Here is a 17,511-nt window from a genome sequence, read left to right as displayed (position 1 = left end):
AAGACGAGGAGGGTCTACAGATACTAATCAAGGTATCTTCATAAAAAATCAGATTGATCTTGCAATTTATTACTTCCCAAGATGAAACCATTTTTGTTCACTGTCCCTTTTACATATAATGGTATTAGCCGTGTCTCATCCTCTCATCCTTTGCAGATGTTTTAGAGTATAGGTTTACAGATCATGCTGTAATCCTATTTTTTTTCCAGAGAAAGTATGTGGGGCTCTGCAGTCTTTTATCCTGATGCTGAGTATTGCTCTTAAAAGTAATTTGCACAAAGCTGAATTGCTAAGAAGTCCATTACTCCTATAAACTTGCCAAAGTAAAAAGTGTATCTGACACTTGGGCTTAGTAAGAGTATCTTTGTGTAGTCCCAGAAGACATCTCATTGCACCACAAAAAATAGAGTCTCTGCAGAAGAATATGCTGTACATTGTACTAAAAAAAGCTGTGAAGAAAGTTGTGAGCAATATTTTGATACAGTGCATGAACACACAGTTCACTGAAGAAATTATTCCATCACTCCTTTCTCTTCTGTACTTTGCATATTCCATTTTATTCTGAAACAGATTGGAGCCTAGTGTCAGCTTGGTTTTCTCTCTTAAATTAGCAAGAGCTGTGTGATGATGTTGGACTTTGAGTGGTTTGTTCTGCTCCTCAAGCAGAAGCAGAGTCATTCAGAAGAACAGTACTGGAAGGAGAGGGTCATATTTGTAGAGTTTTTCTTATATACCTCTTTATTATACCTCTTATACCTCTTTATCTCTATACCTCTTATACCTCTTTATTTTAGCAATGTTTCTAGATGTAAACTGTACTTTTGCTGGTATTGGCCTAATCCTACTATTCTTTCAAGTTTTTTTCCTTTTCCACCATTATTTTTCTGTTCTCCTCTGTTCCATGGCCAACATAACTGGTTCTGGTAGCTGTGGATAGGACTGTACACGACATACTGTCATTCTGCATTTATCTAAGATTTTTCTATCTTCTTTTCTCACACCTTCTTCTGAAGTTAACAAATTCTTCTTGAATGTGTGTGTTACTGGGATGGCAAGAGTAATTTGAGGAGAGAGTGTTATTTTATTTAAGTCACAAGTTTAAAAATAGTTACTGTAGTGAAAAAATACAAGGAAGAGTTGACTCTGCCCTCAGTGCAGAAGAGTGAGCATTGCTTTGCAGAACCACAGAACACCCCAGGTTGGAGATGCCCTTAAAAGATCATCTGGTTCAGCCTTTTCTGGGAAGAGGAGCCTCCATGAAATCATTGAGCATGCTGTCCAGTTTTGTCTTGAAAATTTGCAAGTGATGGGGACTCTACCAGATCCCTGGCAAGATTGTATCTGTGATTGATTGTTCTCACTATAGATTGTGTCTTTTTTATACTGAGATGAACCCTCTCCCAGTACTACTTGCACCCAATGCCCTATATTTTCTCCATGTACCACCTGGTGAGGAGAGCACCTCCATCCTTTGTTGCCATCTTGAAATAATTAAATACAGGAATGCTGTGATGAAGTCTCCCTGAACCTTCTCCATGGAGAAGAGACTTAACTTCTACTGTCATATGTCATAGAGCTCTTTCATGCTCTCCAGTCCTTCTTTAGAGCCCCTCCAGCCTGTCCATGTCTTTTTGGAAGGATGGGGAACCAGAACTGAGCATACTAGAGGTGTGGCCTGACAAGCACTCAGTATACTGAGTTGGGATAATCACATCTCTCCCTGCTAGTAATGCCCCTGAGGATGCAGCCCAGGACATGATTTAACTGTTGCTGCAGCACTGCTCTGCTGACTCATGTTTAGTACCCCCAGATCCCTTTTGGCAGCACTGGTTCCCAGCCACATGCATCCTAACCTTGGTGCAGGACTTTGCACTTGTCTTTGTTAAACTTCATATAGGTCTTAATAGCCTGACCAGATCTCTCTGTAAGACAGCTCTCCCTTCTCCTGTGTCCACCTCAATGCCCAGTTTAGTGCCAGCAGCACATTAGTGAAGGTGCTTTCAATCCTACCATCTAGACTATTTATGAATATGTTGAGCAGTTTGGGCTCAATAATATTCACTGTGGGACCCTACTTGTGACTGGCTGCCACACTGAGTAAAATTAACAGATCAGCACCCATTCTGGCCTTGCTGGCCAGTTTCCTATCCATACTTAAATAAATTGCACTTTACCTTTCTAGAAATGCCTTGTTTTACTGTTGATGTGTCTTGCTAGACTGGTATATTTTAACATTTTACACTTGAATTTAATTTAATAACTTGGACATTAAGAGTCTGTGGTAAATTTCTTCAGATCCCATCTGTCAATAACAATTGTTGGATGCAGTTTCTCTTTACACCTTTAGCTAAGGTCATGAAGAATAACTGTTTGTTTACAAAGATGAGCAGAATAGCCTGCCAGATGCACCTTAACAGAAAATCAATCTATTAATTTCCTTGTTATTTCTTGCATGTATGGCACCAGTATGAAATGCTTCAGGTTTTTTTTCCTACTGGAAACCTTATTAACTGTTCAGTGAATTTTGGAAGAATAGTCACAGAAAACTGTCTGATGCTGGGCTTTGAAATAGCTTATGTTTTGTGTTTTGCTTGTTAAGATGTTTTGGTTATACTTTGCTGCAATAAAATCTGAGACAGTGTCAACAGGAATAGGCTGGTTTGGTTTAGAGGTTTTTTTTTATTTGGTTTAGGTTTTTTTTGAGTTTTTTTTTTTTGCTTGTTTGTTTTGGTTTTGGTTTTTTTGGGGTTATTTTGTGTATATGTCTTCGCTTTGGGTTCTTTGTATGTGTGTGTGGTGTGTTTTTTGGTTTTTTTTTTTTTTTTTTTTGGGTGTCTTTTTTTGCGTATTTTGCTGACACGAAGCTCACAGCACAACTGCTTATGCCAGCAGTGAGTACAGGGAAGAACATTGGTACAATTCTATTTTTCATATTCTTGATGCTAAAATTAAGAGAATTAAAGTTTCAAGTTCTAATTGCATTTTACTGCTAAGTCTTTGTCAGAACCTGCTGAACCCTGTACTACAATCCACATGTGCTACAGTCCCCTGCAACTTATTGCCACAGGCACAACCTTGCTCAGGTACCTTCTCTGCCATTCTTACTGAGAAAAAGATTGCAGAGTGCAGAGAAAAATTAGTCATTCCCAAGTTCCATCCTTTCCATGGCAGCAGAATACTCTTTACAGTCCTTTTATCTTGCTGGCAATCACCATTTTTTGACATCTATCCATTGATAGGATGTGGTGACAAAAAATGTGACTTTATAGGATTAAAAATGTTCTGATTGGTAGTTTCTACCAGAGTTAATAATGTAAATTTCCAGAGGACTCTTGGTTCCTTTAGAACTGCTAAAAATATCAAGTGTCTTTCCATGACAATGCAGGATTGTGTTCTATAATCTCTATTTTAGATGCATAATCTAAAATAGTATTGTAGAATTATACTAAGTGAGGATGGGACATGTGGGAGAGATGTAGCAAATTTGTTCTTGCTGCTGAACTGATTGATACTTGCTTAGATCAGAGAAATGTCTTACAAATTGCAGATACTCTAAGATGTTGGAGAAATTTGGAGTGCTGTTTCTCAGTGCAACTCTTCATTAGTATATCTGGGGCAGATGAGCAAAATGCCAAGTCTTTTTTCATAGGGCACTAAACAGGGAGATCTTTGAAAATGCAGAATGCCTAGAAAGAGAAGCGCTACTTAATACTGTAGATGTTAATACAGTAAAAATTGCCTTCAAACAGGCCAATTCAGTATCTCCAGCAGGAGATAACTTAGGCAGTGATGTTTAGCTAGAAAAGGCAGAGGAGATGGAAGGGCAGAAACGCTAGAGGGAAACACTAGAGGCATTGAAAGGGTTCAGCACATTCATACTGAAACCCTCCACAATGACCCTCCTCTTCCAACCCTAGAAGAGTGACAATACTAGAGTATTCCACTCTTACATGCTTATTTATTTCTAAACTGTTTATTTGATATGGTGTATTGGATAAAGGGTTGGAACACTGTAAACACTGTAAAGTATATTTTAAACTTCCTTGTGGATGCATTTGTAGGGCTGGCTATGGAGATTTTTTTGCTTGGTTTTTAAGCTACAAAACTTGTTGCCACCAGCTGCCAAGTATTCTATATAACTAGGAGACATGTTTTCACAATAACATAGTGGTTTGGTTTATTGTTTTGTGGTGGCTTTTTTGTTTGTTTTGTTTTTTTTTTTTTTTTTTTTTTTTTTCCATTGTAGTTTTTTCATTTTGCAAGCCTTTAATTACTCAGCGGCACCTTAGAGATGGATTGAGAGGTGAAAAATTTGTTCATGAAACATCTACTGTTAGGGTTCAGGATATCCAAAGTAGTGATAAACCTATTAATATAACAGTTTCTTGATCATATTTTACTATGTATTAAATATTTTCCATTAAAAGAGACAATTTGTGCTGAAAGTTGGTATGTTTTCTAGACCATACTTAATGTTTGCATTCTACTTACAGTATCTTTAGTGATTTTAATCTGTAGTGTTCTTTGCTTCAGAACTCATCAAAAACATTGTTTTTTCCTGGATCTCGTATGAAGTTTGAATATGCTTTCTCATCTGAAACACGTATGGATCTCTCTTTCAAGTCCCCATAAGCTAACTTCCTACATGAGCTGATTATTAGAAGCTCAGTATTCCTTTTTGTTAGTCCTGTGTTGTGCAGAGGCCTTAATAGTGGGCTGTTTTTGTCAGAACATGGAGGTAGTTTATATCTGTCTGTGCTCATCTCCTTTAAATGATGCAAGGTATTAATTGCTGAAGAGATGATTCAGTGTGGATAAGTTACAGATTGATACTTTGGATATGTCCTGTAGTCTTCCATTACTTTAATTGAAACAGCACTGAGAATTTGCAAGGTTATTCATTACTGGCTGGTCCAGATCATAAACATGAGGATACATGAGTGGCATCTCACAGCCAGCTTTCTCTGTTCCTCTGGCGAATCCATTTGGAATTCATTTCACTCAGAAACCAGTGGAACTAGCTGGATTGTCATGATCATGTTATCAGCAGCTGCCTGATCCTGGGATGCTGCTTTCCTTGCGGCCTGAAGATGCTGCGTGCGCTGTGTCTGTAGAGTGAGGAGAAGGAGCACACAAAGGCATTACTATCAGGTGTTTGAATTTAGTCCTGGCTGAAGGAACAGGAAAGAATGCTGATGTGCTTGAAGAGCTAAGTTGTTGCCTTAGGATCAGGCCAAGTAGGTCTAACTTGTGCTCAGGCATTCCTGTGCTCTGTCTGCAGCGATCCATGTACGAATGCTTTCACCAGCTCTGAGATAAACCCAATTATTCTGCTGTTGAATCCCACTTACAGTTTAACTTTGTGGATACAGTGTGCTTTTACTGCCTTATCTAAATTGCACCACTGCATTATGCAGTAGAGCTGTCCAAGTTTTCCCTCTTAAGGTCTTTGCTATCTTAAGAGGTGAAGTGAGTGCTGAGAGCTTTTATAAGTGGAAAACAGCTATTTTTATTATACCAGAATACAGAAGGAATTGTATCATTGACCTGGGGATTCATCTATATGGTCTATAAAGTGCATTTTTTAACTCTATAAAATGTTTTTTAAAATGCCTGTTTATCTGATTGAAAAGCCATTTCCTCTGTTTATTCAGTGCTCATCTGATAATAACAAATACTATTTTTTGCTACAAATACTGTTTTAACTCATATCCACATGAAAACAAGTAAGAGTGAGGGTACTGCACTTCGTTTAATCCTTGTCAACAGAATCAGTTATTAAACATAAAGCTGGTTATTTACACAAGTTCACTGAAGACTAAGATAGTTATGCAGAAACAGGGAGCAGTCTAGTTCACTCCCAAATCTCAGTTTTCTTGGCTAAGCAGCAAGGGAAATAGTTTTTTATGAACTGAATGTATGTATTTCAGTCATTCATGCCTGCTGTTCTTGATTTTAAAACTCTGCTTTCATGACCTATTCTTCCTTCTACTGAAAGCCTTGGGAATTTAGATTTTGACTTCACTAGAAACCAGGGCTGATTCCAAGTTATTTTTATTTAAAGAATAAGAAGTTTAATGGTTTATGTAAAATACTGCATTCTGTAGCTTACTTAGTCATAAGTGCCTAATTAACATCTTGCAGAAGTGCTAGCCGTGTTAAATTTTTATTACTTGGAACAAGATTAGAATTAAAAACTGGGAGGAGCAGAACAGATTCTCAGATCAGGATTTCACTGTAAAACATTTCCACTCTTTGCCAGTGTGTTCTTTTGGGAACTGCTTATGTAAAATATTTTGATGGGGAGAGGAAAATGTTCGCTCATTATTCCAGTGAAATAGCTTTTCCCTTCCTTTTGTCTGAAGGGGTAAACATATGAATTTAGTGTGAATTAATCTCAGCAGATGTATTTTGGAGAAATTGGACAGTGGCCAGCCCAGCATTGCTTTGAGTTAATGCCTCAAGAGAGAGAGAACAATCGAAGTGCAGAAAACCTTTTCACTTCCATTTTTATTTGACTCTTGTTACCCACCAAAATGCATCCATGTGGCAGATATGGACCATGTAGTTGGGGTGCAGTGGACCCAGCTGAGCTAAGCAGCTAGGACAGAAATGCAATGTATCAGTCCTATGAGCCTAAGAATATGATATTCTTTGGATAATGTTATGTTAGTTAGCTTTGTGAAGTTTTCCAATAGCACAGTTTTTTCTGTTGTTTTGTACAGTGGTGCTGGCTGTGGGCAGCAGTGCACTCTGACAAGTTTTATGCACTTTACAAGGTGGTACAGACTCCATCTGATTGTTGAACAGGTTAGGAAGCTTTTTGAGGAGTACTGTTGTCCTCTCTTCCTCCTGCCATTCAGGCGCTGTGGAACGGCGCTGTAAGGCCAACAGGAGACAAAGCAGTCTTGCAACTGCTTAATGGAAACTTTGGCAATTAGAATAAAATACTTTAAAGTACAGAACAACCTAAGTGTGAAGTGAACTACTGGGTGCCTTTATGGCAACAGCAGTTGCTATGCTTACACCTGACGTACACAGCACATATAGAGGTGACAAGAACAAATTTTATTGGTTCATCATTGCACTAACAATCAGTTTTCTAACACAAAGTAGAGATCTCTGAACACTCCTTGTATTGTGAAATAATGCTAAAGAGGGGAGGAACTCCAGTGTCTATTCTGAGTTTGCCTTAGAATGAACTCATGTGTTTGTGTTCCCAGGAATTCCGCAGCAGTGGGTCACGGCTGCTTCTGCTACGCTCTGATGCGTTCAATTCCAGTTGCCATCTACGTTGTTTTGGTGACAGGTCTGCGCTACCACCTGTTCATATGGAGTGTCTTCTCTCCAAAGCTCCTGTACGAGGGAGTGCATGTCTTCATCACAGCTGCTGTCTGCCTGTTCTTCACAGCAATGGATCAGAACCACGCTTACAAAGTGCAGGACTGAAAATAGGTGCGCGGTATGTGGTTCTGCATTGCAACGTCCAGTGTGCCACTGGAATGGAGGAAGGGAAATACCAGCTTTAAATTGTTGGGAAGATTTTGAAGAGTAAATTGTTAAATGAGTTGGTTTTTCTAGTCAAGATCAGTCTTGTGTTACCACTGAGTTTGCTTTAAAAATGTTGAATTGAAATAAACTGTTTTCTCATGGATACCTTTTGTTCTACAGCTGTCATTATAGCACTTCCCAAATGACTGAATTTGGCATTATTACATGTTTTGGATTTAAAAATATACATCTTGATATAAGTACAGACCAGTGCCTCATGGACACAGAAAAAATCTTGTGTGCATACATTTATTTTACTTTCTTAGACCACAGAATCCTAAAAATATGCAGGATTTCTAGGCACTGTTCACAAGATTCTGACTCTATTAGCTTCAGGGGATTTTTGTGTTTGTTTTCTTTCTGGTGGATATATTGAAATTTTTATTGTACAAAAATCCCAGGTAAGAGATTTTGTTCATTTTGCATAGGCAGCAAGCATTTCTGTTTAAAAGCAGCATTTTCTTTGTAAGGTGAGTTCCATCATTATTTGCAATGGATTTCAATCTGCACTTCAGACCCTGAATAAGAAACACTTACTGTCTAACAAAGTAATGAATCTTTTATGGAGTCCAGTCACTGCTAAAATGTTGTTTCTTCTTATCAATGTATAAACGACAAATCAGGTCAGTGCAGCTAGGCTGAACATTTGATCATGTTTTCCACACATGGGTATAGAGAGTTGTGAGTAGTGAACAGGAAAACAGTTTAATGGATTAAATTACCAGAAGAATAAAATGTGTAAAAGTTGTGCATCACCTTTGCAGCTTGCATCACCATCCCCTAGTGACCTGTCTAGCCATCTCACTTGAATGTGCTGTAATTAATTTCTAATAATGTTGTTTTCCTTGCTTCTGTCAAGAAGATACATGTTAATGACTTTACTGACTATCAGTATTCAAGTGAGGTCTTTTTGCCTCTTAGTTTTATCCATCTTAGTGGCTAATATGAGTTAGTCTAAATATATTTGAAGTGTATCAGAAGAGAAGCATACAGAGACCTTTTAACTTTTGTTCCAAATATGGAAAAATAAAAACTTTCAGGACCAATATAGCTGACAGCACAGTTAAAATCACTGATGAACTTTTTGTCTCATGTTACAGATAATGCAGATCTCAAAATGTAGGCCTTAGTTTTTGTACATAAATAATAGGCCATCTTGATTACTCTAATGAAATACTTTTTCAGCTATAAAACAACTGAAATTTTCAATACACTGGCAGCATATTGCTCTTTACCTGGAGGAGAGAGTACTGGATCTTAATGTCATTTACTGTGACCTGCTGGAAGATTAAAAATTAAATACTTCTAATAAATCACTTTTTCCTACCAATTATGGTTATTTAAAACAGCTTGTATTTGTGAATGTGCATCTACCATTTTCACAGTTCTCAACATTTTTTTGGTTACCTGCTGGCTAGCAGCTGTGTTGGCATTATCAACATATTCTCTGTTTACTTACATTGTTAATTCATAAGCAGTCCTCCCTAAAATTCATACAGAGTATGTTTATAGAGACATTTGAGTCAGAGAGAAAGGGTGCTAATAAAGAGATTGAAGGGATAGAGAAGTTTCTTCTGGTGTACAGAATCCCAAAACAATGTGGGATGACATTTACAAGGTATTTTATTCTTCCTTCTGTTGTTTTTGTTTGTTTGTTTGTTTTTTGCTTCTAGTATATCTCTTTTACTATTTCTTTTATCAAATAGTGGAATTTAAACTATTGTGTGTGTGTGTGTGTTAAAATTGCATTTTTCAGATTACTTAGTTAAATGATCAGTGTCCCCCTTCTCCTCTAAAGCTGAAATATGTCCAGATTGGATGTAGGGTAAAATGGCTTGGGAAAGCTGTTACTTAGGTCTTCAATACCAGGAAAAGAGAGAAGAGGGAGAAGAGACTGCATCTCTGTCTCAAGTCAACTCATGAGTTTGCATGATATGTGAAAGAAACGTGGTGCTTTCAACTTCAGAATTGACATTTCTATTCTTTTTCACCCTTTCCCTTTGGGTGTAGGTTAATGAAATAATGCTTCATGAGCTTATGGGCTCTAGTAATGCAAACCTTAGGCAGTGAAAGAATAAATTAGTTCCTGTTGCAGGAAACCAGGCTTTAACTAATGGATTATGTTTGAATAATTTTATTTAAATCAATATAAAGCCTGAACACAAATTCTTATCTCACTAGTTAGTTGTTTCACCTCACTTCCTGTCATGTTCGGCATGTTTCAAACCCTCGTACAAGGAGACAAGTGATGTGGGAATCTGAAATGCTACTGGCAATGTAGCATTCTGAGCATACCAGTTCCTTCTGTCCAGGTCACCTGTATTTCCTGCTCCAGTGTGGGATCAGCCTGGACTTCCTCAGTAGTGCCCTGTGCCCAGACTTCTCCTTAAATACCTTCTGAGCAGTGGTATTTTCTTTCTTTGGATAAAGTTTTGCCATGTTAAGTATTTCTGCTCAGCACCTTTACTGCTGGTCAGAAAGTGCTACAGCTTGCTCTGCTAAATCATGAGATCACCACCAGTCAGCACAACTCCAGGCTTGTAACTTCTGTCTGGTATGGTCTCATGGATTCACAGTGGTGAAGCTTCAGTTTCATTTTTGTAAATGAATTCAGGCTTAAGAGAAAAAATATTAAATCTATTGCTATTTCAGGTACTACATATATGTGTTTCTGCTCTCTAGGAAAAGAAGCCTTCATTTTCCTTGCCTCTACATAAGCCAGCACAAAATCCACAGTGTGAGCCCCAGCCTTTCCAGCAGGCAGGGCATGTGTGGTAGGACACTGTTCCTCCATGGTTCTCTCTGTAAGGGTCAGGGCAGTTTCTGGAATCCCTCACATCAGGAATTTGCAGACTAAACAAGATTTAGCTCCACAATTGCTCAGTTGCCACAATTGCAAGTTACCATGAAGTGCTTCCTCTGAAAAAGCAAGGTTTTCCTGTGCTTCTCCAGCAGGAGTGGAAGGAAGCTGTGATTCCACTGGTCAGTGGGGCAGGAGAAGGAGCTGGCTGATGTCATTATAAGCCTCCCACTCTCCTAACTATTAAAGACTGTGATCAGGGGATGTTTGTGAGGCTAGCATTGCACCATCTAACAGAAGTATGGAAAGTCTGGGACATAGCCTCTCTTCAGTCCACAGGCAGATAATACAGAGGGAGACTTTTGCATCTAGAGATGGAGGCAAAATGACTGAGAGGGAGTTTGTAGGACAGTTTGTGTCTGGCCCATTGCTACTTGATTTCTTCTCTTCAGGGATGACACTCTCCGGAGAAGGGAAGGGCACTGGATGTTGGATAACTTGAGCAAGGCTTCAGCAGGGTGTACTTGGCATCCATATGTAGAGCTAATAGATGAGTGTGCTTGAAGGGTGGACTGGATCTCTGGGCTCAGGCTTCAGTGGTCTGAGTCACCCCATCTCAGCCTTGCTTGGCAGAGAAGTGATGTGATACTAGGGCAAGGCACTTTGGGATCATTCTTAAACTGGGTGAGGGAAGACACCAGAGCAAATCTGGAAGTGGTACCAAGGAGGGGGAGTGGTGTATATGCTGAAGGGGAGGAGCACCCTTTGGAGGGAGTTTGGCACACTAGAGAAAGGGGCTGCTGACAGCCTGCAGGACAGCCTGGGCATGTGCCCCTGGCTGGTAGTGGTGCAGGATGGTGCCCATGGGCTGCTGAGCAGCCCTGACACACTGATCCTGCTCCCCAGCTCATCACTGTTCAAGGAGAAAATGCACACACACATCTGTATGGGCAGCTTATCCAGCACCTGGCCTAGATCCCAGTGACCTGCCCTGCTGCTGTCATACAGACAAGGGAATCCCAGACGTTCCCAGCTTCTGTTGCTGGTATCCAGACCTCTGTTACGAGTCAGCCCAGCTTGAAGTTCAGTGCTGCTCATAAAAATCTATCAAAAGTAGAGTATGCACTCAAAAGAAATAGGATTTAAGGAGAGGAGGGAGCACTCAGCAGTGATGAAGTGAAGGACTCACACACAGAAATACACACACTAGAGGCCTGTTTATACAGAGCCAGCCCTTTTTCCCTGTGTTTTTCTCTGCTTTCCCATGTTCATTCCTTTCTGAGCCATCTTGTTCTTTTCTTTTCCCATCCTTTTGTCTCTTCCCTAAGTACTATGTAATGATTTGCATGTTCCATCAATCCCCATAAACACATGCCATAAATTTTACTGAATCCTGAAGTGCTTTTCCCTGTGGATCCCATGAATCCTATTCTCTTCCAGGCAATAAATTCCTTGAGTCTACAAGGACCTCGGTAGGAGATGCTTCTTTTTTTTACTAATTCTGTTGTGCTTCACACCAGGCATAATTGTCCAGTTGCTCAGTGTGTGATTATATTGTCATCTAAATAAATTACTATAAATTGCTGATTGAGCAATTAGGTTAGCCGAGCTCCTCAGCAAGTCCTTGCCCATCTGACCTTTGTGCAATTATGAACAGTCTATCACCTAAGTTTGCAGTGATTTGTGCCTTGTTTCAGCCTGGGGATGAGGATGCATCAAAGACCTTTTGGCTGCCATCAGCTCTAAGGAGGGGAGGCACAGAGGTGAATGTTTCTCAGAAGGGCAGAGGGAGAGCCTCAAAGGTAACAGGCACAAATTGGGGCACAGAACATTTCTAGGAGGTCAGGGGACTCTTCTTACCTGCATATTTACTGTAGAGATGAGCCTCAAGTCTCCTCCCTAGGAGATCTTCCAGCACTGGAGCAAGCTTGTTTAGTTACCCCTGCTGTGTGTTGGAAGTTGTACAGTGTGTGCTCCTAAGTTCTCTTCCAGCCAACATCTAGTAAGGATTCTGGGGTTTTGCTGTGTTTAAAGTTGTCTCTACAGTTTCTTACTGACCATTTCACAGGTTACTTCCTGAAGTCAAGAACTTCGTAATTGATTTCATAGTAAAAAAAAAACAAACCAAATAAAAAAGAAAATATCTGTGTCATTTTTTAAAAAATAGATAAACCTCACAGTTGAAAATGATTGTTAATTTCTATAGCCATGCATTTGCACCCTATTTGTAGTGTCATCTGCCCTTCAGGGCCTCTGTAGCTTGAGTATTCCCAGACTTGATTACAAAAGGTGCCCTATTCTGTTATTGCTTCTGTTATGATTCAGATGGTTCCCCAAAATGTTCAGCTGAGTCTGTCTTGCTGGTTTGGCACGAGTTGGTTTGTACTGTGCGTGGCTTTTTGTTTTGAATAAATTTTTAAGAGACTAACATGACTGGAGTTAACAGCCCAGAGCAGTGAGTTGCTTAGGAGTAGGAGAACAGCTTCTTAGATTTTGGTTGCACATGAATTCACCCTACACATCAGTGGTCAGGACTTTTGGCAGTGGCACTGAGAGCCCAGTTCCTCCACAAAAGCCCCTGCTGGAGGTGCCTTGTCACTGGAGTAAGGTCCCTGGTCCTTCCCTGTCACAACTGGAACACAAGGCAGCTGCTGAGAAAAGGCAGAGGCGTGTTAGACAGGATTTTCACAGCTGGATGTGCAGTTACGACTGGAGATTTCTTGTCCACAGCTCTGACAAAGACATGCATCTGAGAGTGTGAACACCTCCTTTCTGCTCTGTGAGGCAGAAAATCTCCAGTGTTGCCTGTTTAACGTTGCTCAACAGTGTGCCACAGATCATAAGTAGTGGCTTCCCTTCTGCTTTGCCATGAGCGTGCAGGGCAGCTCTGTGGAGATCCCCCATGGGAGGGAAATGGGTGGCACTGCCTCAGGGACCCCAGCACAGCGCAGCACTTGGTGTTGTCACTAGCACTGAGGTGCCTGCAGTGATAAATCCTCTGGTGATCAGCAGCGTGGGGCACAGCTTTGGTTTGCAAAGCGCAGTCTGATGTGTGAAGTGTGTGAAAGATTAATATGTGGAGAGCCATTCTCAGCTGTGTGTGGTTAGAAGCTCCATGCCTGACAGGTCTGGGTGCACAGAGGGCAGCCCTGGGAATCCCTCTAAGGGCACTGGGCTCATTTTTGAGGCTTGCAGTGGAAGGCTGAGAGGATTCCCTGATGGGATGTGAAAAATATTTAAGGGAAAGTGGAGCAAGGGTAGAATAAGGGATGTGCAAGGATGAAACAAAATATTGAGAGCAATGGTGTTGAATTTTTCTGTTGTAGGGTAGTTTTTGCAGGGTGGGCTGGGCTGTCAATGCCATCTGCCCTTTCAACACATGTAGCGTTTCAGAGCAAGCCAAAATAAATCCCTTTTATGAAAACCTCAGAATTAAAAAAAAAAAAGGAAAAACTAACCAAGCAAAAACCACCAAACCAAACCAAACCAAACCAAACCAAACCAAACCAAACCCAACCCAACCAAACCAAACCAAACTCTTAACTAGAAAAACCCAATCACTAGATAAACCCAATCACAATAGTCAAGACAGTTGTCTGACTGGAACCAATAGTTCAGCTACATATAAATTCGCAACAGCTGACTTCTGATAGGCTTTGATTTCAACATTCTACTCAAAAAGTTTTGCTAGTGGAGAGAAAGGGGAGCAGAAAGAAACGAAATGTATGTGACCTCATCTGTCCTGCTGACCTGTTCAAATCAAACCTGGTGAAAAACAAATGTTGCAGGATATTCAGAGTTCCCATACCCCTTGACTAAACATCCACAGTGTCTTATGTAGAAAGTTCCCAGGGCAGGCCTCTGCTACTGCCTTGACTTCAGCCAGGATTTTCTCACTGTCTCACAAAACATCCTCATAGGTAAACTCAGGAAATGTTGATTAAATGAAAGACAGAGAGCTGGATCAAGAACTGGCTGAAATGGCAGAGCTCAGAGGGTTGTGGCCAGCAGAGTGGAACCCAACTGGAGGCTGGTGGTGGTGGCATTCCCCAGGGACCAATTCTGGGTCCAGTTGTACTTGGCTCGTTTATCAACAACTCAAATGAAGGGATAGAAAATGACCCTGAGCCAGTTTGCAGATGATACAAAACTGGGGGGAGTGGCTGGCACACTGAAGGCTTTGCTGCCCCCTCGGAGGGACCTTCAGGGGCTGCAGAGTGGGGCAGAGAGAAACCTCATGGGGTTCAGCAAGTTTAGAGTCCTGCAGCTGGGGAGGAAGAGCCCCAGGCAGCAGCACAGGCTGGGGGTGACCTGCTGGAGAGCAGCTCTGTGGAGAAGGACCTGGGCTCCTGGTGGACAACAAGCTGTCCATGAGCCAGCAGTGCCCTCGCAGCCAGGAGGGCCAGTGGGGTCCTGGGGGCATCAGGAGGAGTGTGGCCATCAGGTCAAGGGAGGTTGTTGTCCCCCCGCTCCACTCCAGTGAGGCACATCTGGAGTGCTGGGTCCAGTTCTGGCTCCTCAGTCCAAGAGAGACAAGGAGCTGCTGGAGAGGGACCTTGGAGAGTCTCTAAGACGATTTCAGGTCTGAAGGATCTGCCTTATGAGAACAGAGAAAGAAAAACTGTGAGAGCTGGGCCTGTTTAGTGAAGAGAAGAGAAGAGAAGAGAAGAGAAGAGAAGAGAAGAGAAGAGGAGAGGAGAGGAGAGGAGAGGAGAGGAGAGGAGAGGAGAGGAGAGGAGAGGAGAGGAGAGGAGAGGAGAGGAGAGGAGAGGAGAGGAGAGGAGAGGAGAGGAGAGGAGAGGAGAGGAGAGGAGAGGAGAGGAGAGGAGAGGAGAGGAGAGGAGAGGAGAGGAGAGGAGAGGAGAGGAGAGGAGAGGAGAGGAGAGGAGAAGAGAAGAGAAGAGAAGAGAAGAGAAGAGAAGAGAAGAGAAGAGAAGAGAAGAGAAGAGAAGAGAAGAGAAGAGAAGAGAAGAGAAGAGAAGAGAAGAGAAGAGAAGGGCTGTCATCAATGCATAAAAATATCTCCAAGGCATGTGCCCAGAGGATGCTTCTAGACTCCTCTCAGCACTGCCAGCAACAGAGCAAGGGTTAATGGCCATAACAATAACACAAGAAATTCCACCTTAATACCTGTCTGGATGTCAGAGCACTGGAACTGGCTGCCCTGGGAGGTTGCTGTGTCTCCCTCTCTGAAGATGTTCAAAACCCACCTGGGCATGTTCCTGTGACACTTGCTTAGGGTGACCCTGCTTTAGCAGGACCTCTGGACTGGATGATCTTCTGAAGTCCCTTCCAACCCCTAAATATTCTGTGATTCTGTAAAGACTGGGCAGTCAGGACTTAGCCTGTGTCCATTCGACGTAACAGCAGGCTCATCAGTCCGTGCACATGGGCTTTGGGCAAAGAACAGGTGTTGAAACGTGGACTTGCTAGTTCCCCTGGTCCTGGAACAACCTTATTTAAATGCAAACTGAAGAAGCTCCTACAAGTTCCTTCTTACTCACTAAAGAGACAGCCATCTGACAAATATGCCTCAGTAGCAGAATTTTACTGGGTTTTTGATGAAGGCTCTTATCTGCAACCATGGTCAACACCTGCACTTCTGCCTTAGCATCCTTGTGGTGGAGTCTGGACAGCTGCTGCCTGTTTTGATTCCTTAGTACAAGTGTAGGATCAAAATTAGTCACTCTGTCCATCTTTCCTCCACACTGCTGCATCTGTCAGGGTATGTGACACACAGCCTGCCGGCAACTTGGACAGTGAGCTGGGAATAAACTCTTCTTCCTCTTCACTGAATGCTGTAGGGCCATGGCTGGGGCCTGTCTGCCACCCGAGGAGGCACACAGCACTGTCCTAGCTCACAGATCAGCAGAGACAGACAAAGGTCTGACTTTCCTTTTGCATTTTAAGGATCACTTGTGTGGAGCCTGCTTGCTCGCCCTAGGGTGAATTTTGCAGAGCAAACACCATGATACCAGAAGTACACCACGTGCTATGTACCACAGCAGGCAGACAGGTATAGACAAACAAGATATTTAAAGTCTGAAACTCAGATGATAAAATACTAGATGATTAGCGATGTAATTTTACTCCATTTGTAACAAATGTGCTCATTTGCATGAGGAGTGCAATGAACGTAGATTAGATGAAACAAAAGCACAGAGATTGGGCAGTTTTCCTCTTTTATGCAAAGACTATAATTAGTCTGTATTTTGATATGTGATGGTTTGAAAATATCTTAGCTGAATACAGAGCAAGTGTAACTTCCCTGGAAGTGTTTCACCTGCTGTTAGGTGCTTAAATCAAATTGCTGGGTTTTTTTCATCAGATCAATTAGATTATTTTACATGTGATGTGCCCTTCGCCCCCCCCCCCCCCCCCCCAACTCCATTAAACATACTGTTTCCCTGGAACGGGCTTTTTAATTGAGCCTTGCTTGTTCCCACTGAAATCAGGGTGTTTTGCTCATAGTGCCAAGAGAGCCCTAACTTGCAAATAATTTCCAGTTGCCATTACTGAAATCTCTTACTTGCCTGATGCTGTATTGCTTGAGATGCATGAAGTACTCTTAGAAAATAAAGACCAAATCAGTTTAATTCTTCATTTGAAACGTTAGTGTCATGCTGCTTTTATGTAGGCATATGCATGTTGAGTACTATTTTCTGAGTGTAATTGCCTTAAGTGCTGTTGATCGTGCAAAGAGAATGGTGCATTCTCTAATTCAAGGGCATCAAAGATCCAGATCCTGAAAATGCTTAAGCATGTGGAGAAGGCCTTCTGAAGGGATGCCACAGGCATCCAGCAACCCTTGTGTTCGAGGCTGGGTCTGCATTTAGCAGACTGACACTAGGAGAGGCACTCCCCATCTTATCCCTGAGCAGTGCTGGTGGTTGGAGGGAGAGATCTGTCAGGAGAGCAGAAATGGTGAGAACTGTTGCAGGCAGGAAAAGAGCAGTGTGGATGGAGTGTTTGGAATCAGGGGGAAGTAACTAGATGGGACATAGAAAACACCAGGAAGACAAATGAACGGAGGCAAATGAGGAATACTGAAATATGTGAATCCAGTGTCAGGGACTGAATCTTCGACTTATTGGTGGCAATGTGAAAAAGCTAGGTTGAAATATGTTGTCAAGGTCTTTCTTGAGGGCTTGTGACTAACT

The 17,511-nt window shown here is 41.6% G+C and overlaps 1 protein-coding gene across 2 annotated transcripts in view; it reads left to right on the top strand.

The window, feature by feature from the left end:
- PIGG (phosphatidylinositol glycan anchor biosynthesis class G (EMM blood group)) overlaps positions 1-8,881 on the top strand; it is a 79,480-nt gene extending 70,599 nt beyond the window's left edge. For both annotated transcript variants that reach the window (XM_021533887.3, XM_021533888.3), the window contains exon 13: positions 7,224-8,881. In XM_021533887.3, coding sequence (XP_021389562.2) covers positions 7,224-7,449 — 226 coding nt within the window. In that variant the 3' untranslated portion in view covers positions 7,450-8,881. The remainder of the gene's footprint in view (positions 1-7,223) is intronic.
- Positions 8,882-17,511: the final 8,630 nt, after the last annotated feature.

Source organism: Lonchura striata, chromosome Z, assembly GCF_046129695.1.
Source record: "Lonchura striata isolate bLonStr1 chromosome Z, bLonStr1.mat, whole genome shotgun sequence".
Lineage (NCBI taxonomy): Eukaryota > Metazoa > Chordata > Aves > Passeriformes > Estrildidae > Lonchura > Lonchura striata.
The sequence above is the reverse complement of the archived record's forward strand: the minus strand, read 5'-3'. Positions and strand labels throughout refer to the sequence as shown.